We start from the raw sequence: 25686 nt of genomic DNA, 5'->3' as shown, positions 1-25686 counted from the left end.
GCATACAGGCGGCAGTAGGCTGCACTGCGTGGCACAAGGCGTGAGCTCCCTCGGAACAGAATCTTGAGCACGTGCGCAACCCTATGTTGACGGACCTATCTCGGGTTCACTGCCTTCTGCATACATATGAATTACAGCCAACAAACTGACTGTAAAGATTAGAGCTCCAACCCACCTAAGGAAGTTGTAATTGAGCATATCAATTGATCACCTCTATCAATTTAAATCTGCATAATTTGCGTTTGAATAAAACAATAGCTCAGAACCCAGAAGCAGCATTTTTTCCCCCGTTCTTAGATGACACACCCACAGCAGGCACCAACTTGGTGCAAAACTAGAGGCAGAGCCCTCCACACAATTAGCAAACTGCATAAATGTTTTACACGTAAATTACAGGCGCATCCCACCGCCCCGTCCGGATCGGAATTGCAGCCAGGAAGGCAAGAATGGTTAGATCTTCCTTTCCTGACATGCCAGAGTTCCAGTCTGGGTCGGGGGGCACACCTGCCAGTTATGTTTGAAAAGCCACCCACAGTCGCTAATAACTATGCAAAGGGCGTGGCCTCTCATGTGGGTCTTGGAAGAAGCATCCCCCATTGCAGGGTTGTGGAACCTTAGGCCCTCAGGCCAAATTTGGCCCCCTGGGATTCCCCAGAAGGCCCCACCCCCTTTCCCCCCAACTCTTGAGGATTTGGTGGTTTCCTGGCTTTTGTACAGTTTTACCCCATCCTCAAAGGTTGAAAGGCCTCTCTTGAGGCTGAGTTGCTGGCCGGAAGAGCTTGAAGCTTAAAGACGCTGGTACTTTTGGCCCCGCCCCACCCTGGGATGCGGCTCCAAATTCCATTTTGGAGAAGCTCCAAAATGGAATTTGGCTCTTGGGCCAAAAGAATTCCTGCACCAGGGCCCTGCTGGGTATGAGGGGGGGGGGGTCCTTTTGATACCACAGCAGTCATCTGCACTTTTTATAAGCACTTGCAGTAAAAATTATGTATCAGGTGCCCAATTTTACCGGGGTCACCTTCTTCGTTATTTTTTTTTTAATGGATTCCTTGGTTAAACATGGCAGCCCAGGAACCCATGAGCAGCACTGATGCCCTGCTTGTGGGTTCCTGGCTGACAGCCGGTTGGCCACTGTGTGAACAGAATGCTGGACTGGATGGGCCCTGGGTCTGATGCAGCAGGGCTCTTCTTATGTTCTTCTACATGCTGAGTTTGAATCACAATTGGGGTCTGGGCAAGAATATGGTTGTAACAGCATTTCCAGGTTCCTTCAACTACATCTCCACCGCACAGCCCTCCATGCCTGGCAGCTGCAGACAACGCAGCACATGCTCCTTCATGGCACAGCTTTTCATCGGGATGGACAAACTGGTCCATTTTGGCTTCTCCACATTTCTCATTTTTTCAGTCTTAGGTCTGGTTCATCTCGTTTCCGCAGCAGTGAAATTTTTTTTTTAAAGACTGCATAAGAACTACACACTTTTTTCTGCACATTGTCCCCTAATGTGCATTTTGTCTGCACTTCCCCCCAATGTATGCTGTTTTTGTATGCAGTTTTTGACTAGAGAACTGTATTGCAGCATTCTGAGAACTGCACATTTCAAATAACTGTGTTTTGGTTTAAAACGGTAAAGTAAGTTACGTTCACATTAAAATGCAAACCAATCTCTCCCTTATTCCTAACAGGAACACTCTTGTGCACTTGTAATTCTCCTGTCCTCTCACCAAGAATATAGCCCGAGTTTGCCCCTGTCCTGCCTTCAATGACATGTTGAAGACGACGCCTTCTGGCCTTCCTCTGCAACACCTTCTCTCCTGCCCTGGTCCCTGGGCCAGGAATGATCGTAAACTGACCCTTCGTAAACTGACCCTTCGTAAACTGAGTTTAAGGCTGCAGTCATTCACACACGTACTTGGGCGCTGGCCCCAGCAAATGGCAGGACTTGCTTCTCAGAAGATGCTGCCACACATCATTTCGGATGTACACATTTATTTTGTCATTTCTGCCCCAGAGTGGCCAGGTGCCCTACTCTACGGGGGCAGCCCTCCGTTTTGGAGAACTGGCAGAAGACAAGTCACCTATGTGAAGGTGTCTTTTACTGGAGGGGTGTCCAGTCCAAGCCCGGGTTAAAGGTAAAGAACCACTGAAGTCACACTCAGCAGCAGGTGGCACACCTGCTCGGTCTCCCCCCCTACAGTGAGACGCATTGAATCTCTATTTAAATTACAGTTATTTCTAAATTAGAACCTATACATATACATTCGCGTATATAAATGTCATGCGAATCGGATTCTTCTTTTTGGGCGGCGCATGAGCGACCAACCTAGCCCGAGAGGCGGGCGGTCACACGGGAGACAAGCAGGGAGCCGGCGTCGTTGCCCCAGTTTAACGCCCCCCGTCTGTGTCAATTTTGCCACTGTCTCCTCCAGGGCAACTGTGGGCCCAGATGGAGCTGCTCCTGGATAGGACTGAATCGAGGTCCAGCTCATGGCCTTGCACTCGGATCGCATGCAGGCAGCCGCGGAAGAAATGCCCGTCCTGGGCCGGCGTGGATAGTTTTTGTCCTGGAAAGGGAATCCATGGGTCGTGGTGAGGAAAGGGGCGTGAAACTTTTTACATACACGTAAGCGAGGGGTCCCAAAACTTTTTGGGTGAGTGGGCACGTTTGAGAGGGTCTCAGAGGCACTCTCGCAAAATGGCTGCCATGGGGGAGGGGCCTGCCCGTTCATCAAATGGCTGCCACGGTGGGCACAGCCACAAAACACTCATCTCCCAGAAGGCAAACTGGTGAGACTAAAAGAAAAGTGACCCACCCAAGAACCTAAGTCCAAGGCAAAGGTGGGATGTGAGGTCCGCTTTGGAAGCCAAACAAAGATGGCATCAGAAGGCAGCACTTTGCTTCACAGTGTACCAGCCTCCCAGCTTAAAACAATTAATTTCAAAAAGTCTGAAAAATTAAAATAAAAATCAGGAGGGGCCTGAAGCCCGGCGGGGGGGCAAGAGAGGTGTCCATGAACACGTTCGTGCACACGGGCACCACACTGGAGACCCCAGGGTGAAGCGATCGTACCCAGCCAGGTCCTTCTTCATAGAGTGTCATTAATACAAGGAACTCGCAAAGCTGCCGATGTGGTGCGGCTGCCGGCGTAGAGGTCTTTAAGAGGGGAGCAGACAAAGGCATGGCTGGAGGATGCGAGGTCCGCCAGCGCCTGTTTGCCCAGACGGCCCAGCGGAATCTCTGTGGGCAAACGCAGTCTGCCCCGGCTGCCAGAGGTTGGAGAAAACCCATAGGGCACAGGGTCGTTCCATCCATGCCCTGCTTGTGGGCTGCCCTTGGGGCATCCGGGCGGCCACTGTGGGAAACCAGATCCCAGCCTGGATGCACCAGCAGCTTGGTCCACAGCAGGGCTATATGATGATGTGCCAATGTAGGGGGGCTCAGGGTCCGGACAGGCTGGCCCAAGGTGCCTGGTGCCCTCCTAATGTGTTGGATGACAACTTCCACCATTCCCAGCTTTAAAAGAAATAGTGCTGGGCACTGGCAGGAAGAGTGGGGAGGGGATGATGGGCTATAAGGCATGGATACTAGCCAAGAGGTGCTGATGGGACACTTGGACGAGCACATATCTATCTTCAGCAGGGCATGTTTCAGCCCAGCAGGTTATTGCTTGAAGGGCTTCAAGGCAGCCATCCCAATCTGGTGCCCTCCATATGGGTGGGAGTGCAACTCCCATCATTCCCCACCATGTGGAGGGCACCAGTTTGGGGACGGCTGCTCCATCACGCAGAGCTAAAGCATAAGAACGGCGCCGGCCTCCTCTATCAGGTCCTCCCAAGGCTCCATCCTCCTGTTCTGAGGGGGACGTACCAGGCAAGCCCCCCACGATGAGGGCTCCCTTCCTGTCCAGCCAGGTCCGCCGCAGGATCTCGAAGTCGGGCTTCGCGATGGGCGCAGAGGCCTCGGCGTCGCCCAGGCGCAGCGTCAGGCAGGACGGAGCGAGGTGCAGGAGGAGCTGCGAATCCAGGCAGCCGCCCTCCGGCAGCGGGGCCAGAAGGACCGTCTTGTTACCCAGCTGGAGCACCAGGTCCTAGAGGGCAGAGTGGAAGGGCACAAGGCTGGGCGGGTGGGGGGGTCCCTGGAACTCGCAGACACACAGGACGACACTGGGCAAAGAGACGGTTGGAGGCCCCACCTCCGACCCCCCGGGCCCCTTCTAGATGGCGGATCTTTGCAGGTGGCTGACCCGTGGCAAAGTTCCCCAACAACAACTCTGCAGGAGTTGAGACCCCTCGGCCCACCTCCTTTCTTGGAGGGATGCTTGGGGGGGCCAGGTCAGAAGAGGGGAGTAGAACCTCCAGTGCGGGAGCCAAATCCAGCCCGCCAGGTTCCCAAGACGGCCACACCTCCTTTCCTTGCCGCCCGCCCCCCCACCCTTTGAACTTCTGGCGGCTGCCCGGCTTTTGTGTTGTTTTCCTCCCCGTTCTCAAAGGTTGAAATGCCACTCTGGAGACTTAAATCATTTGCAGGAAGAGCTTTATGGGAAAAGGTGCTGGTGTGTTCCGCAACTGCCCCTTTTGCCTTTGCCCTGCCCACCCCTGGAAGGTGGCCCCCAAGTGCTTCTCTGAAGTGGAATTTGGCCCCTGGGCTGAAGGAGGTTCCCCACCCCTGGTCTAGAGGGAGAGAAAGAGAGAGAGGGTCTGCTCTGCCCCTTCCACTGCTGAGGTGGCACAAATGGACTCTAAGCTAGAGCAGCTGCTTGGCTTCCTGGATTTCCCAGCCTGCTGCTCATCCACATGTCCTCTTATTCTGCTGGCCACATTCATAAGAACATCAGAGGAGCTGTGCTGGATGAGACCTGAGGCCTCTCCAGTCCAGTGTTCTGTTCGCACTGTGGCTAGCCAGGTGCCCCAGTGGGAAGCCCCCAAGCGGGCCAAGTGAGGACGTGCTCCCCAGCGTACTGCCTCCGATGCTGGACATAATATACAGCCATCATGAGTAGCAGCCGATGGTAGCCTTCCCCTCCCCAGGGGTGTTGTGATTTGGAGCCCCAAGGACACACATTCGCATAAAATGTGCACATGTTGATTTACATCTATATATGCAAATGTAGAAATAATTATTAGGATTTATTTGAATTTCACAAGTGGCAAAGCTGGCTAATTAATTTCTCATCCATATTGTCTCAAAGAAAATAAATTCTTCAATTTATTTGCTCCCTGCCCCAAAACATCCCAAATCAATGGAGAAATATATATATTTTCTAACCTTAATTACCAGGCAGGGAGATGGGTTGTGTTTCGTTTCTTGCGCGCGCGCGCGCGTTTGGGGGGGGGAGTTTGCGGCACTCGCAGAGGGGGGCGTTACCGCTTTCCTGCCCAGCTGCAACCCCCTAGAACATCGTCCCCTGCATGGCAATTTAAAAAAAACCACCCGGCGCTCGGGGCGATGGGTCGGGCGGCCCCCGCGGCCCCTCCTGCCGTGCCTCGCGGGCGGCGCCCGTCCCCCGCCGCGGGCCCGGGCCGCCTCCCCCCGCCGCCTTCCGGGGTGCGGGTTTCCGGCCCGGAGAGGCCCCTGCCCCGGCCGTCGGCTCACCGTGCGCTGCAGGTCCAGGCGGAGCCCCGGCGTCTGCCCCGAGGCGGCGACGGCCAGCAGAGTCCCCGACTGCGGGGCCGCCCCGACCCACATCTCCACAGTCAGGGACCAGCTCCCGTTGGCCGGACTGGCTCCCGCGGGGAGAGCTGCGGGGGGAGAGGGCGGGGGCGCCCGGGAAGCCGGTTAGGGAGCGGCCAGCTGCTTCAGAGCCCCTCGGAAGGGCGGCTGCGCTGGGCCAACCGCGCGAGGAGCGCCGCGCCAAGGGCCTGTCGCGCCCCCCCGGCAGCCAGCCCGGCGCCCCGGCAAAGCCCCCGAGTCGCGCGTGGAAAGGCGCACCCCGCCCCGTCGCGCCCCAGCAGCGGGGATGCAGAGGCCCGCTGCCTCGCCCCGGAGGGCGCACCAGGGCTGGGCGCGCCGGGGAGGCCTGGTCGGGCCGCTGCCCGGGGCCCACGCGCGGCGGGGCCCCGGCCCTGCTCCTCCTCCGCTTCCCCGTGGCGGCGCGCCCGCTCCCCCGCCGGCCCAGGCGACAGCGGGCTGAGAAGCGGGCGCAGGGGAGGCCGCGCCGCGCCGGCCAGCGGGGCCTGGCGGGAAAGGGCGGGAGGCGCCAGCGCGGCTGGCGGCGAGGACGGCACTCGCCGAGGGCGGGCCGCGCAGCGTGCCTTGCCCCGGAGCCTGCGGCCGGCGCGACCGGCCCGCGCCAGCCCGCCACGCCCCGCGGCTCTGCTGCGCGCCAGCGGAGGACGCCGCGGCTCGGGCCGGCCTCCAGGGCCCCCCGCCGCACGAGGGGTGCGGCGCCCGGGCCGCGCCACGCTCCCGCTGGGGCGGCCAACGCAGCGGCCCGAGGCTCCCGCGCGCCGCCGCTGCCAGAGCGCAACGCCGCGCGGGGCGGCGCGGGCCGGTCTCCGCAGCGTGCCTCGCGGACTAAGCGACGATGCTGGACGGCACTGTGGCGCCCTCGCCCCGGCTGAGCCCAGGGCAGCGGAACGAACCCGCGCGGCCGGCTGGACGGCCGGGCGCCCTTCCGGCGGGGATGCTGCCAGCGCGGCCTTCCCCGGCGGGAGCCCTCCCGACGGGCTGGGCCGCCCCCCGGAATCCGCCGGCCGGGGGCTGTGGGAGCTGCGGTCCAGCCCGTCGGGAGGGCTCCGGCCGGGGAGGCCGCGCCGCTGGGCCACAGGAGAAGCGCCCCCCGAGGGAGAAGCGGGCGCCCGGGGCGCGCCCCTCGCGCAAAGCCGCAGCGCGGCGAGCCGGCTGCGGTCCTGCGCCCGCTGGCTCGGCGCGGCTTGCTCCCGCGCGGGCTGGGCGCCGGTGGGTTGCCGGGAAGCTCCCCGCGGCCCGGCTCCCCGCCGCAGCGCCCAGGCCCTCCCGCCCCGGTCGCGGCCCCGCGCGGCCGTACCTGCGAGCGAGAAGGCGGCCAGCCCGTCTCCTGGGAAGAAGCTGCCGCGGCGGAGGGCGCGGAAGCAGCCCTTGGCGCCCTTGTCCTCCAGGGAGGCGGCCTCCTGCCACTCGGCGCTCCTGTTGAGCCAGTTCCAGCGCCGCATGCAGCCGTCCAGGGCTGTGTTCAGCTGCAGGGAGGGAGAGGGAGAGGGGCAGGGAGGGAGCGGGGGCGCGGAGGGCTCGCGGAAGCCCCGGCCGCTCTCCGGGTCCGCGCGGCGGCCTTCCCCGGCCCGGGGCCCTCCGGATGCGTCGGCCTACAGCTCCCACGCTGGCTGGGAATGATGGGAGGGCCAATCCAGCACACCTGGGGGGGGGGTTAAGCGATGGGTCGTGACCCACACGGGGGGGTCTCCGCACTTCGGGGGTCGGTGGGGCACATTTGGCATTTCGAGGCAGTGTCGTGGCTGCTCTCACAAAATGGTTGCCATGGTGGGCGTGGCCGGTCACAAAACACCCATTTCCCAGAAGGCAAATGGGGGAGGCTGAAAGAAAGGGCACTTGCCCCCCAAACCTAATGAGCAAGGCAGAGTGGGGCCGGAGTGCCAGAACCCAATTTTTCTGCTCCAACACTCATTTCACAGGAAACAAACTGTTGCAGCTCAGATATGTGAGGCCCGAAGCGTTCTTGGGCAGAAAGATGCTACCGGGGGCTGGTACTTTGCGTTGCAGCATGCCAGCCCCCCAGTTAAAAAAATACGTTGAATTTTTAAAGAAATCCTCAAAAAACAAAATATAAATCAGGGGGACCCCTGCATTCCTGGGTCTCAACCTGCCCTGAGGTGAGTCAACAGCAACACCACCAACATGCAAATATATGGTGAAAAAATAATAATTAAGAAGTGGTTCCCCAAATGCACGTTTGGGCCAAGGGTCTGGAAAGGCTGAAGACAAGTGGTGTACACTGGCTGTCCTCAGGCCCACAGGGTTTCGTTTGTGGGTCTATGCCAGCCCTCGCTGGAGATGTTACTACAAGCGAGAACGATACTACAAGCAAGAAGGATCCTGGAATTGTTGTAGATCACAAGCTGAATATGAGCCAACAATGTGATGTGGCTGCAAAAAAGGCAAATGCTATTTTGGGCTGCATTAACAGAAGCACAGCTTCCAAATCCTGCGAAGTCCTAGTTCCCCTCTGCTCAGCACTGGTTAGGCCTCATCTGGAGTACTGTGTCCAGTTCTGGGCACCACACTTTACGAAGGATGCAGACAAGCTGGAGAGGGTTCAGAGGAGGGCAACAGGGATGACCAGGGGACTGGAAACAAAGCCCTGTGAGGAGAGACTGAGGGAACTGGGCATGTTTAGCCTTGAGAAGATTCAGGGGAGATAGGATAGCGCTCTTCAAGTACCTGAAAGGTTGTCACAGAGAGTAAGGCCAGCATCCCTTCTCCATCATCCCAGAGTGCAGGACACGGAATCATGGGTTCAAGTGACAGGAAGCCAGGTTCCGGCGGAACATCAGGAAAAACAATGGAACCCATTCTCTGGGGAGGGGGTGGGCTCTCCCTCACTGGAGGCATTCAAAACAAGGCTGGACGGCCATCTGTCGGGAATGCTCTGACTTGGATTCCGGCACCGAGCAGGGGGTTGGACTCGATGGTCTCATAGGCCCCTTCCAACCCTACTATTCTATGATTCTATGTGGTCACGATGGAGCAGAGGAGGCTGGTGGCTCTGAGGTCAGTGGGGCGGTGAATCCGCTCTGGGTTTCAGTCTGAACCAGTCAGAACTCTAAAGTTGCTGTCCAAGGTGTGGAGCAGTTCTGATGGAAACCCAGAGCGAATTCACTGTCCCACTGACTGCGGAGCCACCAGCGTCCGCCGGCTGCAGCCCTTCTGGCATGGGGGAAGGCTAGGCGGTCTCACCGGAACCAGCAGCTCCTGCTCGGGGATGAGCAGGCCCCCGACTCCGATGCGCATCAGAGGAATGGGCCGATCAATGATGGGATGAGAAACGTGGTTAAGCGTCAGGTGGTCGTCCCCATCCACCTCTAACAGGATGGCGCTCCCTTCATTCTTCACCATGATCTGTAGGGTGGAGGAAGTACAACTAGGACATGCAAGTCACAGCCTGCCCACCCCCACAGGTTTCTACTCCTGCAGGAAAGGAGAGGGCAGTTTTTAAAAATGCCCAGGCTAAAAGATTGCTGTTGTATAGCTCAGCTGCCTCCCCAGAAAGCCATTCCTTTCAGCGGCACCACAGAGGCGAGCAAAATGGCAGCACAGCTAAGACTGGTGCACACACGCAAAGCCCTTCAGTGCCGCACAATCAGCACAGACGCTTTTCGAACCAAAAGAAACCAGCCACTGTGCTGTGATGCATGACTGGTGTGTCAACAGCTCCTGGAGCGGGGTGAAGCACATCGGCTGGCTTGTGCTGGCTGGCCAGGGAAGAAACTGTTCTTGCTGCAGCTCCATGCAGTATGCCAAACCTTGGATCCCCAAACGTTGGACTGTGACTCCCGTCACCCCAGCCAGCACGGCCACTGGTCATGGATGACGGAAGCTGTAGCGCAACTCCTGGAGACCCGAAGTTGGGACATTGTTTTTTTACTTGACAGTATTTTGGAGCCATTATTGAAGGGTGGAGCTGTCACAAGGGTGGATGGCAGCACACAAGCTAAACTGCTGTCTGACACCTCCCAGGTTCAAGACCAGCTGCAGGTCACTTCCTGGCACCCACAGATGAGGCGCAAATGGAGGTGTGCATTTATTTGCATAAATTAAAAAGGAGGACGTGCCTTTCCCCTACATCACACACTGCCCACCTGGTGCCACCGGCCGTCATTAAGGCGCCGCCCCCCAGACACGGTGATCTTCGTGACGGTGTTGTGGATTTGCATCTCGAGTTTTCCCCTGCGCAACGCCAGGATGAACCAGTCAGTGCCTGGGCTCGTGTCCCCGTAGAAAATCACACCTTCCGGGTCAAAGGTGCGGAAGTCAAAAAAGGAGGTAGCGCTGGGGAGAGGAAATCAAGGATTGGAGCCAGGCCTCGCTTAGGCCTGGGATGAAGTCAGGCTTTCTCCTGACTCCAGGGTGGCCCTCCGCTGTGGCTGGGTTTTCCCCGTTTTTGTTTTTCATGGCAGGGCTTTTGTTCCTTGGCAGGCAGAAATTCCACTGGAGAAGCTTTGCAAAACTTAGGAAGCTGTCTGATTCAGAGTTGGCCCATCTCACCATCTACTCCATGTGTGGGGAACCTCTTTCAGCCGGAGGGCTGGGCAACATTCCAGTGGTGGGTGGGGCCAAAAGCTGGTGGGGCCAAAGACTGGAAATCCCAGCCTGTTTTAGCTTCCAGCTCTCATTGACAGTAACTCAGGCTTACAAGAGGCTTTTCAACCTTTTGGAGTGGGGGAAAAACAGGGAAGAGCTGGGAAACACCAAACGATCCGTGGCTGGGGGAAAGGGGTGGGGTGTGTGGGGCAGATATGGCCTCCTGGGAACCCCAGAGAGCTCGATTAGGACCCCAGGCAGGCCAAATTTGGCCCCAGGAATGGAGGTTCTGCAGTGCTGACTTGCTGCGGCTCGCCACTGGCCCAAGAAGAGATCTCTCCCAGCCCCGTGGGCCCTTCGCTGGCAATCATGCGTCCGACCACCGGGTTTTGCCCCCTGCCTCTCTCATTGAATCTTCATGGTAGGATGGCAGGAAACGTGCCTGTTAAATCTCCAGCCACCCTGCAGCTGCTCAAGATGTAGGTATCCAATCCAATTCGAAGCCACCAACCTCCCCCCCCCCCGCCCCCAAACACGCGCGCCAGAGTTCAAGTGCTTGTTTACCTTGTCACTGTTTCCAGATCAATGTACAGTGTGGCTGCTGGGGAGGGGTCTCCCCATCTCTGTCCAAGGTTCAGAGCACGTGCCTCGCCAGGGAGGGACTGGAAGCACTGGCCAGACTGGGAAAGAGAGAATGGCCGTTAGCCCCGCAGTTGGCCACTGAGTGGCAGCATCGATCCGCAGAGGACTAATGCGAACTGGGCGCTACCAGAGAGAGCCAGTAGGTGCCGCCGTTGCTGGGATGGAAACGGAGAGCGCTCGTTGCGTCCAAACGCCACGCGGTGGCGGTGCCGCTCCGTGAGATTTGCGCGCCCGGCCCTCCCCTCCCCTCCTCCCCTCCCCCCCCCCCCCCGGAAAGGACTGAGAAAAATTAATTAATTCATTAACAGCGGGCCTCATTTTGATGCAGCTCCGAGTGGTTGTAAATTCAGCATTTCCTTCGCGCTCCCTGTCTTGCGGGAATGGAATCTGTGGATTATTAGTGCTGCGGAGTGTTTAAGAAAAAATAACTCTCAAAGCGATATATTGTGTTTTCTGCCTTTTATTCTTAAAACAGCCAGGATTTGTTTATTTAGGAGCAACAAAGGCAGTTAAAGTAGCGTCATATTCCATTCCAAGGAAACAGCGTGTCAAAGCAGAGAAGGCTACAGACCTCTACATGAGAAGCAAGATTATCCTTCTATAGTAAAATGTGCAAAATTAAAACGGAACCGTGCCACGGCTCACCACAGAGGAGGCTGGGGGCTCCGAGGTCAGTGGGGCGGCGAGTCCGTTCTGGGTTTCAGTCTAAAGGAGTTCTGCTTTGCCCCTGGGAGAGCTCCTTTGGAGTTCCGACTGCAACCCGGAGCTGATTCACTGCCCCACTGACCTCGGAGCCCCCAGCCTCCACTGGGTTACCACCTTCTCTCACCGTCTAGGCCCAGGCAAGGCTCACATACCTTTAACAGCTGTGCAACAGGCAGAAATTCAACCTGTAATGCTTTCCTGGCATGAAGATCTGGAGATAGTGAATTTTTCACTTCTTGAGGGGCTGTCTGTTGTGCGACTCTGAAAGGTGCAGGGGCCCTAGTGTACACCAGCCACTTCGACAGGGCTTGCAGAATCCACTCGAACAACCTTCTCCAATCTGATGCCCTCCAGATGTTTGGGACTACAACTCCCATCATTCCCAACTACAGGCCATGCTGGCTGGTGCCAATGGGAACTGAAGTCCAACACATCTGGAGGGAACCAGGTCTAGAAGAAGACCTGGCAGAAACTCGTATGCTGGATTAGCTGCAAGACAGGCAGAAATTCCCCCAGGGGGGACAGCATCTATTCAGATTGTTGCCTGTCGTGCAAAAAGCCCCTGCCAGGAAAAAGGTGACACAGATCCCAAAGCATGAAACCCCCACCTTGTGGGAGCAAGAGCCAAGACACATCTCACACCAGCTTTCCCCAGCCCAGAACCCTCCAGGTGGGTTGGACAACACCCATCATCCCCAGCTAGCATGGCCATTGGGGATTGTGGGAGTTGTAAGCAGCACATCCGGAGGGCCCTGGGTTGGGGAAAGCTGACCTGTGATGCTTTAGGAAAGCCTCAAGAAAAACCTCACCTGCTGAGGTCCTCCTGTCATGCAGCTGTCAAAGGCAGAGACCTGTGGCTTTGCAAGGGCAGACAGAATTTAAAAACGGGGTTCAAATTAGGGGGTTTCTTGGCCCCCCCCACACACACACAAAGAGTATGATGCAATCCTGTCATGTTTTTCCGGAGATCTTGACTAGCACTGTTTCCCTTCTAAAAAAAGAACTGGATGCCATTTTCCCTGGCCCAGAGGACCAGCTGTGATGAATCAGGGGGAAACATTCTGGACATACGCAGACATCCAGCTTTAGATGCCCCAAAGCTGAGCCAGAGCATCAACATTTGGTTCCAGGGCTGAACCGGACCCCACTTGAGGCCTGTTGCCCAATGGGGGAGGAGCAGCCCCTGCCCCCCTCTTGGCTTACATGTGCCCCCAAATCTCCTGTGGGGGGCCTGTTTTCCAGACCGCTGCCCATTGTTTGCCTGCTAAGCCACCCTTTGGCCCACCACCCCAGACTCACCTTGGAATTGTATCTGCCCTCGATTTCTTGGGACATCTCCCCTGTTGTCCAGGGGGGACCAGGGATCATCAGAAGCAGCAGCCAAGCTGCAATGGGAAACATGATCAGGGGGGATGTGGGGAGCTGCTGCAGAGCCACAGGGTCTAGGAGGGACTGGAGCTGCCGTTGGAACGCAGAGTGGGCAAACACCGCTTATTCTGCGCTGTCAGGAGTGGTTGTTGACATAAACTCTCCAGGGTCAAGGTCTGCAGCTAGACAGACACTTGTGCTGGTGGGAGATAGGATTTGGGCCCCAAAAGTCTTCTCTGGCTCTTTGCGGGCTGTAGATGCAATCCATCATCCTTTATAGTGGTGCAAGAGTTGTCAAACTAGTCTTTGCAGGGCGTGACACTCCTCTACCAGTTTAGAGTGCCTTGTCCTTTTTCCATTAGTTCTATTTGAACAATGCTAGAAAGCAGCCTTATCTAAGCAGTGACGTGAGCTCACATTCAATGGTGGGGGATGTCAGCTTTGCTAAAGCTCATCTGCCAAACCAAAGCAAGGGTCCCAGAAAGCACCTCTGCAAGATTAGAGGTGTGAGGTATGCCTTCGAAGAGCTTGAGGGTCTGGCAGAGAAGAGGGATAGGTGTGATACACTCTGCAAGTTCTGTGGAGCTCCCTTGCAAAGCAATGTTAAGTCACACCATCAGCTTTGCAAGACCTTCCCCGAATGCTGCTTGGCAGCAAAACAAGCCTTAGCTGGACTGCCTGCAGCTCGGTCAAAGCCGTCTCCCAAATGCTGTGCCCCCTTCATGCCTGGCCCAAATCTCCTGCAGACCACACGCTTTGCGTCATTCTTGTCTTCCACCGGGGAAAGTGCATGGCTTCCCCGCACCCTTCCTCCTTGCAAGGCCATGTTTGGAATAGAGCTGCATGTAGCCTTGGCCCGCTAATAGGCGTGAGCAAGATTTGCCAGCTGGGAGCTGCCAAAAACAAGGCATCGGACCAGAGAAGGCATGCTTCCAGGCAAAGGCACTGCACAGCTACCCACCCCGCCCTTCGTTTCTGACCAGATTACCTGTGCAAAGAGAAGACGGGAGAAGCAGCAGGAAAACATGGGAGGGACCCAAGTACATCTGGACCCCCAGCAAGGAATATGGGGGGTGATGGTGCCTTAAGGTCAGCTTTCCCCAACCTGGTGCCCCCCAGATGTGCTGGACTACAACTCCCATCACCATAGGCTGGGGGTGACGGGAGCTGTAGTCCAACACATCTGGAGGGCGCCAGGTTGGGGAAGGCTGATCTAGATTGGCCTGTCATCTGAGTGCTGCAGTTTCATTCTTCTCCCAGCCTCCCCACCCACCTACTTCACGTGTCCGTCCCACTGTGAATCCCTCTCTTCTGCTGGTGCATCAGGCTCCCCGGAGAGTTGTATTTCCATGCCCACCCCTCCCCGGAAGATACCTCCCAAGGGCTGAAACATTCTGCAGAGTGTTCTGCAGTGCTGGCCCCTGCACGTGGCTTCAGGCTGAACTCCCCTCGAGGAAAAGTCTGCACCCATTAGAAAGACTGGGTCCCTCTCAGCCGCCAGCCTGCACCCTTAGGAGATTTCTCAGCAAAGTGAAACGGTCACCATCCAAAAGCCAAAAGGCCGTGTTTGTACAGGGTTGCAACAGCACCAAAGGGTTTTAGGTGCGGGGGCAAAGACCTGGCATTTATGGCTGGATTCGTCTTAGCGGGCCACAGATGAGTTCATGTGCGCACTGAAGAGGAACCAAATTTAACTTAGGCCCAGAGCAGGCAGAAGCGATTGTTGCCAGATTGGTGCTTTGAGGGAGAACAGTCTCAGCCACCATGTTCCCTCTCCCTTGGTCTCAAGGCCAAACAAAAATGTGTAAATTTGAAATTCAGTCCTACCCTTGCCCTATTTAAAATTATCGACCTAAGGGAAATGCTTCAAATCCTAAAAACCACAGGCCAAAAGAGGGCTTTTGCTTTCCCAGGCTTGACCCTGGGCATGCACATAAGACCACTTTGGGGGTCAAGGGGTTGACTTTTGTAGCCAGTTCCAAACGCCATAATGTACCTTGCCCAACCTCGCGCCCCCCAGATGTGTCAGACTACAATTCCCATCACCCCAGATCTTTCTGTCTCTGACGTTGCCATCCTTCATGGGGCTCATCCCGAGCTGCTTCCCTTTGTCCCACATTAGAGCCACCCCTAAGCAGTTAACTGCTCATGAAACATGTATCCAGAAACCTTCCTAAACAAGCCCACGGAGGGCATGAAGAATGATGGCCCGTGCAGCCAGATCCACCAGCCTCCACACCAAACCCAGTACCTATTTTTAGAGTCAAACCAGGACAGCCACACCCATGCCAAACCTTGCATATGCAGCGCCAGCCAACCCAGGGGTGAATACAGGCTGAATTGGGGAGGGCCAGGATAAAACGCCACTCCCATCCCAGAGGCAGCATCCCGTTGTTACAGATTCTGAACCAAATTGAAGCCAGTTTAACTGTCCACAAAACCCTGGGAAGTGTAGATGCGCAAGAACCCCAGCGTTCTTTGCTTGTGTTTTGCTACGGCAGTTAAACTAGTTCTAGGCAAGTTTAAGCTTGCAGTGCAGCTGCCGCATGCTGGCCAAGAGTTCATTCTCTACGCAAAGAGACAAAACGGGAGCCAGGCAGAGTTCCTGGAGGAGACAGCGCCCATTTCACAAAGTGGGGGGGGGGGCTTGCGCTTTAACACTTTTGTGCTGAGCATATAATTGTCTTTTTATTCTGAAGAAGTTATTGGAGTTACACACAAAGATGCAGAAAGATAAATACGGTATTTGTCTAACGGACTCTTCACACTGTCACACTTGGAACAGAGACCGGGAAAAAGCGGCGAAAATTATTATTTACCCTCCTCATTATTATTAACATTTCTTGTAGTTTTTTCTATTTTTTTTTTTAACCCTTGGTATCGTTTTCCTTTTTTTTCTCCTTAAACGGTTTCAGTAAATCTCTAAAGTGCCATAAAACTAGCTAGAGGTGCTTCTAGGAAATAAAAAATAAAAATAAGACAAGTTACATTCAGTAGCAAACGGTCAACAATCACTGAGAGCCCCCCCCAGTGACAAAGTGCAAAAGATCGGAGAGACGGACAGCTATGTACATGTCAGTGACCGCCCTTCGCTGCCCCCCCACACCCTCCCCTCCCCGGTGACCCAGAGCACCTCCTCCCTGCTGGAGGGGTGGTGGGGCACCATCCCAAAATACCTTTGGTGCTCTCTCGCTCGCTCTGTTTCATCACCAACCCTGTTCCCTTATGCTCCCACCCACAGGGGGCCTCTTTTAATGTGTTTGCTGAGATGCAGCAAAGAGTGACTCCAGGAAATGCATCGCTTGGTAGACTGCAGCAGTGGCGGCAGCAGCAAAAAGGGGCAGCGGCCAGAGCTGCTCCTACAAGGATAAGAACCTGCCAGGGGAAGGGTGGGAAGGAACTGCCTGGCACCCCCCCTCTGCCCGTGGTGGGAGTAAAAGCAATAGTGCACTGCTGACTTCTCCAAGATGCTGCAGCCCCATTGCAGTCACTGCAAGCCAGGGGAGGCCGGGGAGGTCTGCATTGCAGGCCAGCTGGGATCAGGGTTCCCCACCTGACAGGCGCCGTCATGATAGAATGAAAATCCAGTCCAGGCCTACTTAGAAGCCATTGTTCTAGGAAAAGCCTGGGGCCACTGGGCTTGTCCCCTCTGCATGCACACATACCACCCCATGCACCCCCATCCTTGGCCCTGTGGAAATCTGGAAGAGGGAAGGACGGGCGGCAGGAGTGCCAGGTCCCAACAGAAGGGGGAAGCTCTTTCAAGAGTTCACTCCAGAAGGCCAGCCTGAATGACACCACCTTTTTGTAAATGTCTTTTTACTCTCACTTATGCAAGATAAATAAGGGGGGGAGAGCCAGGAAGTTCACAACCCCCCCCCCACCCCGGCAGTGCCTTCTTATTGGTGGTGCAGCACAAAGAAGGAAGGGGCCAGGAATGTGCATTAGCTGCTTTGCAGAAAGGGTGCACAGGAACGCCACTGCTGCCAATTGGGAGTCCTGCAGTAGCGGCCAGGGAAGAAACGGCCATGAGGAATATGCATCTGACGCTGCAGCATAAACTGCCCAGGCCGGGGGGGGGGGGGAGAGACTCTGCACTGAAAGACGTCACTGCAACAAAAGTGGAGTGGGGGGGGGCAAGACAGGATCAGCACTGCTGGATGGGGAGAGGGGTCAGAAATGTGCATTCCATTATTTTGCTGCAATGAAGCAGGGAGGAGCGTGCGAGCTTTTTGCGAGCGCGCAACTGCGGACACACCTCCCTTGCAAGGTGGCAGGCTGCAAGGCAGTGGAAGAGGCAGCCACCTGCAGCCAGGGGAGAGGGGCTTGCATTGTACAGTGCAGCAGTGCATGGGGCGGGGAAAGAGACATTTGTGCTGCAGTGCATTTCCCACATGACACTGGACCGTACAGCTGCGCACTGGCGCTGGTGCCGTTTTGCAAGCTGCGGCCCTCTCCCTGCCCCTTCACTCTTTTGGAACAGGGTTCAAAAGCCACATGGGGCCCCTCCAAGGGCATCACAGTGGAAGCCTTTTCTCTGGAAGCAAAGCTTACACATTGAAAGCACACACATGCTAACGCACACCTGCCTGGCCCTGTGCTACCTGCTTAGGGGCTGCCCGCCCGCACACCTCACCCTGCTGCTCACTTCCCCTTGAGTCTCCACTGCTGCATTCCTGTGTGCCCCAAACGACACACCCATTGCAGCAGCCCTGTTCCAGCCTTCCCCAGCCTGGTGCCCTCCAGATGGGCTGGACTACAACTTCCAGCATCCCCCAGCCAGCTCTGCTGCGAGTTGTAGTCCAACCCATCTGGAGAGCACCAGGCTGGGGAAGACTGCCTTAAAATAAGGGAGGAGTAGAGGTTTTAACTCTTAAAGCTGGTAACTGGGGTAGGAGGGCTCTGTTCCAAGCGCCCCACTCCAGGGCCAGTTTTTCTGGTTTCAGGAAGGAAGCAGTGTGGACAAGAGTGTAAGGAGGCTGTGAGTTTAGGGGGCAAAGTGTGCACTTGTTTTAACACTAGGGAGTGAGCCGATCTGAGCTGCGGGTGAGATTTCCAGGGTTAGGGGAACAGGTGGGGATCCACTAGAACGTTCTCCAGCACAGGCTCCATGAAATGGAGAGGCGCTGCCCACGGAGATGGAATGTTCTGCAACCCTTCTAAAGGGTTAAGCATTAAAATGCAATTCCCCCCCTCCCTCGAACCCCTCAATTGTTCTCCTAAACCTCGAGGCAAAATTCTGGATTTCCATCCCCCCCGCTTTTAAAAAAAATTGATATCTTAAAACATCGGCATATATTGTTTTCTAAAATCCTGCTATTTGTTTTTAAAGTTCATGCACTTTCCCTAGATACAGCACTTATCAATTCTCCCCCATGCCCTGCACACCCAAACTGAGTCGTTTCTATAATGTTTTCACTGTTTTGGTCCTTTTTTCGGAAAGATATTGATACATTGAAATTTGTGTTTTTCATAATGGGAGGAGGGAATAATCAATTAACTCAAGGATTTTTTTTAAAAAGTTCACTATGTCTAACCTTTGGCTTTTAATGAGAAAACTGCTATTTTTTTTCCTTGGTAAAAATAAATTTTCACTTCCTCAAAATGTGCCCAAGTTTTCTTCTGGAATGCAGCACTGGGGGCTCAATTTTCCCTTATCCTAAAAAATATTCAATACTTATTTTTTGGGTTTGTAGCAAGAGAAGCAGAGAGGAGGAAGAACATTTTGGTTGCCTGAAGTGGATATTTCAATACGGCTTACAACTGGGCGTGCTTAAATGGGGTTTGTAATGTAGACATAAAACCCTCAGGGGCCAGGATGCTCATTCGCATGACAAATGCCTCTCTTTAGCTCTCTCTTCCACATGAGGCTCAAAGACAATTAAAGCCATGCATATGAAAACACTTTTTTCTCTGTTGCATTGAGCAGGGCTTTCTCTCTCTTTTTAGGTAGACAGCTTAATGGTTGAGTTCTTAAAAAACAAGACACGAAACAAAGATTCTTTGACTGCTAAATGCAATTAAAATGGTCCTATTGCTGATATTAGGTCATTTGTACTGAGGGATTTCAGCATGGGGGGGGGATCCCTTTGTGCTGCTTGGGATGACAGACTGGACGTGGAGTGGACCTATACTGATAGTTTTGCAAAGTGGGCCAAAGACCCCTCTTGTGCAGGCAGGATGAGCTTTGCAAAAAACTGAAATCAACAGTACACAGTGGAACCCGGTCTGGTCACACACACCCCCCCCAGAAGGGCACACTAAGATGGTGGCCACGAGCGCCATCTCCCTCTGCCTAAGTGTGCATATACACCTGCCCCAACCTGGAGCTGTCCAGTGTGTTAAACTACAACTCCCATCATCCACCAGCCAGCACAGAGGGCACCAGGTTGGGGAAGCATGGTATACACAATACAAAGTAGGTTTCTGCAACACCTCCCTCGCTTGCCTCTCGCCTTCTGGGCTAAGGAAGTTTCCCAAAGACCCAGAGCCCACAGAAGAGTCCCTCAGTTCCTCCCTAGCCCAGCAGGATGCCTCAGGCAACACCCCCCCCCCTTCGCTGCCTTCCTCAGGCCAAAAGGAAAATGTGATTCATCTCATGCAAGCTGCAAAACAAAACGCGCCCACTAAAAAATAAAATAAACCCCTCTCCTGCTCCCTTGGCAGCTGCTCAGCACAGACAGCAAACGAGGAGGCCTGGCCCTGGCCCAAGAGATCTGAACTTCTGGGCACGAGGAGGAGAGGGGCTGAGAGCAAGGAAAGGCAACGGGGGTGCAAGCGAAGGGGATCGTTCTGCAGAACAAGACCCCCCAACCCCCCCTGCTCGCCTTACAGAAAACCAGTGTCAGTGATGAGGAGGAGGCGGCGGAAGGGGAGCGAGAGAGCGAGGCTGGAAGGACAAGAGAAACCCAGCAGCACCCCCTGGTGAGAGGGTCTGAGAAATAACCCTGCCCACAACGGAGGCTCCTCCTCTTCCTCCTTGCAGCACTGTGTGTCCAGCACAGGTAACAGGGAGTGCGGATAGGACACGGCCAGGAACGGATGGCGAGACACCGCCAGGCACGGGGCAGGGGGCGGGGCCAGGCTGTGCAAATTCACTCTTAGCTGTGTCTATTCAGCAAGAGGACATTCGTAGGGGATTTGGGAGCCGGGGCAGACCGGGGGTGGGGGGGTGCAGGGAAGGGAAAGAGGAATTACCCTGTACCTATTTTTGCTATTTTTTAAACGTCTTCCCGTGCCCCACTCAATACGCCCCTGATGTGAAGCGGGAGGGATATATTTGGCCAGGTGGCTACCCCCACTCATCTCTGGATTCGCACCTCTGCCACAGCAACCTGCTCAGAACAGAGGGGGAATTTTGCTATGCCCTCGCCTGCCACATCCTTCCCCCCAACCTGCCCCAACCATTTATGGCGCTGTCCCCCGCCACCAGCCTCCCTTCGTCCCTCACAGAAGGGTTCCTTTCTTCAGCCTTTCTGAGGTGGCAGGGTCTCCTCTGCTCTCGCGCGCCGTGCTGCCCCCCATTGACAGGCCCCCGTTGGATCCGGCGCCCCCATCGTGCACCTCACTCCGGCACGGGTTCATGGAGTAGCTGAAGACGCTGGGCAGGAAGGGGAGGGGCTGCCCCTTCTCATCTGGCACCACCATGTTCAAGGCTACCGGCAGAGTGAAGTTGTACGGATAGGCGGCCAGGAGCTGGTGGCCATACATTAGCGGGTATGGATCTGGATAGAAGCTCACCTTGCCCTCCCCATCACTGCCGCCCGCTTTGCCCATGGTGTTGAACTGGATGGCGCTGGGGTAAGCGAGAAACGAGGGCTTGTCCTCCAGATCCTTCCGGGTCCGACAGCTGCCTGGCACCAGCAGCGGCAGGGGGTACTCCTGGACTGGGTACCGCTCCTCTTCCATCTCTGGCGGTGCCATGACCTCTTTCTGGACCAGGCCAGTGTGCGAGATGACAGGGTCCTGGAGGGAGTGTGGCAGGCTCGGGGGCATCTCCGCAAGGCCGGTGGCCACGTGCAGTGGTGGCGGGGGGCAGATTGTGAGCTCCTCGGGGAAAGGAGACTTGCTTCCTCCCAGCGGGGGTGGGTCTTCCTCGGCAGGCACTGGGGCTAGAGAACGCCCATCGTAAGGCGCCGCTTCCAGCGCCACAGGCCCCGCATCTGGTGCCTCCTGGGGGCACACCGGGGCCTCCCCACTGGAGGACGACACCTGCATCTCTTGCGTGGTCTCCTCCTTGACGACAGGCGCTGGCGGGGGGGCATCGGGGGTCTTCTTGGAATAGGCAATGACTGTGGTGAGGGCCGGCAATGGGGCTTGCTCCAGCTGCTGGCCCTCGTGCCGTTTCATGTGGCGGCTCAATGCCGCGGCGGTCTTGCAGACCTTTGCACAGTGGGCGCAGGTGAACTTGACCAAAGGCTTGCGGCCTACACGGTGGGGAGTGGCCGGCAATGGGGCCAGGGACTGGTCCTCTTTGCCAACGCGCCCATGCACACGCTCATGTTTCCTCAGTTTCTTGAGTGCGGAGAAGAGTTTGCCGCAGACACTGCATTCATGCTTCCACTCCGATCCCCGGCCACTCCCCACTTTGGGGGGCTGGTCCATCCCCTCACCCTCAGAGGCACCACCGCCAAGGCCTCCAGACCCCTCAGCAGACGCTGGCTCGCTGGGCCTCACCCTGGCCTCCTCCATGGCTGCCTCCACCTCCGCCGCCTCCTCTTTCTCTGTCCGTTTCATCCAGCGCAACGAGCGTAGCTTCCGCCGCCACCGCGACTTCTTCACCTTCGGCGTGGTATTGCTGGTGCCGCCGCTGCCACACGCCTTCCGTTTGGGCTTGTAGCTGTAGTAGGGCCGCCAGAGTTGGTCTTCGGTGTCCCCACGGTCACTCTCCTCCTCACCACTCTCGTTGGCGTAGCCCCTCTCAGCATGCTTGCCATGGGGTGCTGGCAGGAGCGGTGACTGCTTCTCGCCATTCTGCTCCCTGCCAAAATCAAAGCGCCTTCCCCCGAGGCGGCTGCCCTTGTCTAGCATGAGATCTGTTTCAGAGATGCGCCGCTTGACAATGGCCTCTTCGCCGATGCGCACCGTGATCTGACAGAGCGGCGCTGCCCGGCTTTCGGAGGCAGCGCCCACGTAGGCCGGCTTGGCCATATACGTCATGGTTCGTCCAGCACGCAGCCCCCTGGCCCTGTGCCCGTGCTCGCCCCCGCCCTCTTCCAGAGCCCGCTCCTCCGCCTTCTGCGACTGGATGTATTCCTTCAGCACTTGCTTTTTGATGGGTCTGGCCACAACCGTGGGTGGCGACGGCTGTGACACGGGTGGCGGGGGCCCTGTATCTGAGGGCGCGTCTGAAGACTTGCTGTTGTACGTGATCACGGAGGGGGCTTGCGACTTCACCGAAGTGCTGTGGACGATCACTGAAGAGGCCGGGCGCCCATAGGCGATGACAGAGGGGCCCTCGGTGCTCAGCGGCCCTGGCCGCTTGTCCGGCGGAGCCGTCTCGTCAGCAGCCGGGAGCACAGACATCTCCAGGCCGCCTGCCGGTTCTGGCCGCTGGAAGCGTTCTGCCTCTGGCAGCTCTAAGGAGCCACTGCTGGCAGCGAAGACAGAAGCGACGTCACTGGTGCCCAAGGAGGAGACCAAGTTTCCATCCAAGGAATCACCATCCCCGAGCGCCATGGGGATAGGCTGGGCTGGGAGCAAGAGGTTATCCGGCACCAGCCCCTGGCTGTAGGTCTTATAGGGCCTCTTTTGGGAGCGCATGGGCAAGAGCCGGTAGAGTTTCAGAGCGTTGAGCTTGGGCTTGTAGCCTCCGTTGGGAGTCTTCTCGGAACAAATGAGGCCAGGGTTGATCCCATGGAAGGCCTTCTGGTGGGTCTTCAGGTTGTAGTACGTGACGAAGGTCTCCCAACAGAAGATGCACTGGTAGCGCCGCTCCCCCGTGTGCCAGACCTCGTGCTTGGTGCGGTACTCGGCCAAGGCGAAGACTTTGTCGCAGTAGCGGCACGGGTACTTCCGCCGCCACGAGTGGACGTTGGAGTGGCGCTTGAGGCTCGACAGCGTCATGTAGGACCGCTCGCAGACTGTGCAGAAATAGATGACGTGGCCATCCACCACCTTCACAAAATGGTCCTGGTCGGAGACGTAGTCCACGCGGGGCAGCCCCCGATGGCGGAACATCACGCCCTTCTTGGCAGAGGCCGCTGCCGCGGCCGGCTTGGGAGGCAGCACAGGGCTGGGCAGCGTCTCGCCCGCCGGGGGCCCCTCCACGGGCTTCTCCACGTCCTTGCACAGGACCTCGTGTGTCTGCAGCCGTTTGATGTGGATGAAGCTCTTCCCGCAGTGCCGGCAGGACAACGAACGCCGCGTCCGGTGGAGCTTCGTGTGGAGGCTGAGGGCAGAAGCTGTGGAGAAGGAGCGGCCACAGCTTCCGCAGCAGAAGGTGCTACTGGCTGGGAAGGAAGGTCCTGGCGGGGACGAGCCCGATGCGGCCGGCGCCTGAGCTGCCTCGCTGCTGCTGGAGGCTGCGGAAGGATTCCCCGGAGGGCTGTCGCGGTCCCAGCCAGCGCTTCCCTTCAGCATGAACGTCAGGTCAGGCGGCGGCGGCACCGTCGCCACTGAGCTGAGGTTATAGAGGATCTTCGCCGTCTCTGTTTCGGTGTCGGGGCGTGTGTCCCGCACGGGGCTGGATGCTTTGGCCAAATCCTGGAAGCAGACAGGGCTGGAAGGCTCGGTCGAGCGGGAGGGGCAGGTGAGGTCAATCGGTGAGCCACATGGCCTGGAGGAGGCAATACTGGAGTCCTCCATCTCAGCATCGGCGGAGGGGTCATCCAGAGTCTCCAAGCGGGAGATGCCCAGGCGGCGGCCGACAGCTCCGATCTCCTTGGCGGCAGCTGGGCTGGGCACCGACAGGCGGGAGTTATAGATGAAGTTGAGGATGTCGGAGAAGACTTCGGCCTGGATGTCGGGAAGCTCCAAGATCTGGCTCGGCTGGTGACACGCTGGCTCCTCCGAAAGCACCTCCTTAAAGTATGGGCTGGAGGCTGCAAGGACGTTCTTATGGGCCTGGAATTTGGTGTCTTCAGCAATGATAGTGATGTCGCAGAACTGGCCACGCAGGCGCTGCTCGTTCAGCTGGACCAGAAGGGAGCTGGAGTGGCAGATGTCTGTGACCTCCACAACAGGAGCCATCGCGCGCCCTCAGACCTGCAGGAAGAGGAAGAGAAATCAGGGGACCTAAGTTCTCTAAGAGACCGGGGGGGGGGGGAGACATGGGGGCTTTGATCTGGGGGGCTCTACTGAGTTTGAAATGTAGAGATGGGACCTAAAAGACACTCTGGGAGGCACACAGCCTTGAGGATCAGGGAGGGGAGTGAGGGTTCAGGTTTGCTGGGGAGGACAAAAGGATGGGGAGGAGAAACCAAACATCCTAGGTTTTCCTGGGTGGAGGGTAGCCTTTATGCTGATAGTGGGGCTGGAGTACAGTCTCTCCTGGGAAGGGAGAAGAGGCTTTTAGGGTGGGGTGGGAGCCAGAAATTCAGGAGGAAGGGGAAGGACGGCCTACGACATACTTTGGCCATAGACAGAAGAGGCAGGCGTGTGAGCTGAGAGAAAGGGAAGAGGAACAGGGTCTACAGGGTTGAAGCAGAGAGGAGGGGAGCAGGGGACAAAGGGTGCAGCAGGCCAGATGTGTCAGAACACCCCATCTCTCAGCAAAAGCTGTAGAACAGCTGGAGGGAAAGTCTCCAGACTGGGAAGGCAGCCTAGCGGCTAGAAACACTCCCTGACTAAATGTCCTGTTTAGGAAGGGGTGGCAGGAAGCAGCCAACTCTGGGAACCAGGAGGGGGGCTCAGAACCAGAGACACTGCTTATTGCCAGTTCAAAAAGGTCACTGGGCTGCCATCAACATGACTCATGCCAAGAAACAACAAGGCCCAGGGCCCGGCATCAACAGGCTAAAGCCCAGCAGAAAAAAAGGCATGTTTGGCTTGAGCTGCGACTAAGACTTCGCCAACCTGGCGCCCTCCAGATGTGTTGGACTATGATTCCCAGCTCTGCTGGGTGGGGGATGCTGGGAGTTGTTGGATTACAGTATGAGAAAGAGGTCCCCATTCCTCTACACAGGGACCACAGCTGTGCTTCCTTTACCTTTCTCCCTCCCTTCCACACTTCTTCTTTTGGGAGCCATTTTGCTCAAGGAGTTCCCCCAGCTGGCAGCCTAAAATGGCTGAAGGAAACAAGGTCTAGTGCCAGCTCGGATTAACAGCCGACGAGCTAGCCCAGCCCCCTTCGACTCCGTGCCGGCACTGAGGCTGGTTCAAGTGGCTCGTCCCGTTGCCCCAGACGCTCGACTGGCTCCTTCGGGCCAGCATCTCCTTGTGCCAAGGGCTGGCACCTTGCCTGGCCCATGGCATTTAGCCTGGTCCTGGAAGGCAGGCATTACCCCCTCCGTTGCAAGACATGGGAGTCGTGTGAGAAACTATGAGGGGTGGGGGGACAATAGTGGTGCCCATCCGGCCTCCCTTATCTGTTTTTCTTATTCCCCTCCATCCATCACACACGCTCCTCCATCCATCTCTCTTTTGCTTTCCTTGGCCTAGGTGGAAGTATCCAGACCTCACGTCAACCTGAAGGCACATACAGGCCATAGGGACTGGAGAGGGGTATTGTGAATGTTAGAGTGTGTGTGTGTGTGTGTGTGAGAGAGAGAAGAGAGAGAGTGCATGAGAGTGTGTG

The 25686-nt window shown here is 56.7% G+C and overlaps 2 protein-coding genes across 9 annotated transcripts in view; both read right to left on the bottom strand.

Annotated features, from left to right (window-relative positions):
• Positions 1-1044: 1044 nt before the first annotated feature.
• SHBG (sex hormone binding globulin) lies at positions 1045-13251 on the bottom strand. The gene is made up of 8 exons (XM_084806814.1): positions 12882-13251; positions 10800-10915; positions 9794-9983; positions 8892-9053; positions 6988-7156; positions 5595-5740; positions 3870-4089; positions 1045-2565 (listed from the first exon to the last, which is right to left on the bottom strand). The coding sequence occupies exons 1-8, from the start codon at positions 12981-12983 to the stop codon at positions 2387-2389; spliced, it is 1284 nt and encodes a 427-aa protein (XP_084662940.1). The 5' UTR covers positions 12984-13251; the 3' UTR covers positions 1045-2386.
• Positions 13252-20380: 7129 nt separating this feature from the next.
• Positions 20381-25686, bottom strand: part of ZBTB4 (zinc finger and BTB domain containing 4) — a 33790-nt gene continuing 28484 nt past the window's right edge. For all 8 annotated transcript variants that reach the window (XM_084806795.1, XM_084806792.1, XM_084806796.1 and 5 more), the window contains one exon: positions 20381-24155. In XM_084806795.1, coding sequence (XP_084662921.1) covers positions 20397-24140 — 3744 coding nt within the window. In that variant the 5' untranslated portion in view covers positions 24141-24155 and the 3' untranslated portion in view covers positions 20381-20396. The remainder of the gene's footprint in view (positions 24156-25686) is intronic.

The sequence above is a fragment of the Heloderma suspectum genome, chromosome 6, assembly GCF_057233095.1.
Source record: "Heloderma suspectum isolate Gila_16-S chromosome 6, 16-S_ref, whole genome shotgun sequence".
Taxonomy (NCBI): Eukaryota; Metazoa; Chordata; class Lepidosauria; order Squamata; family Helodermatidae; genus Heloderma; species Heloderma suspectum.
The sequence above is the reverse complement of the archived record's forward strand: the minus strand, read 5'-3'. Positions and strand labels throughout refer to the sequence as shown.

What these genes read in the sequence shown, in the direction of transcription:
- SHBG (XM_084806814.1), bottom strand. Translation starts at nt 12,983, where the DNA reads ATGTTTCCCATTGCAGCTTGGCTGCTGCTTCTGATGATCCCTGGTCCC. An exon ending in AGGGCAGATACAATTCCAAG is followed by an intron (nt 10,916 to 12,881) that starts GTGAGTCTGGGG and finishes TCTCTTTCCCAG; the next exon opens with TCTGGCCAGTGCTTCCAGTC. An exon ending in GATCTGGAAACAGTGACAAG is followed by an intron (nt 9,984 to 10,799) that starts GTAAACAAGCAC and finishes TCCTCTCCCCAG; the next exon opens with CGCTACCTCCTTTTTTGACT.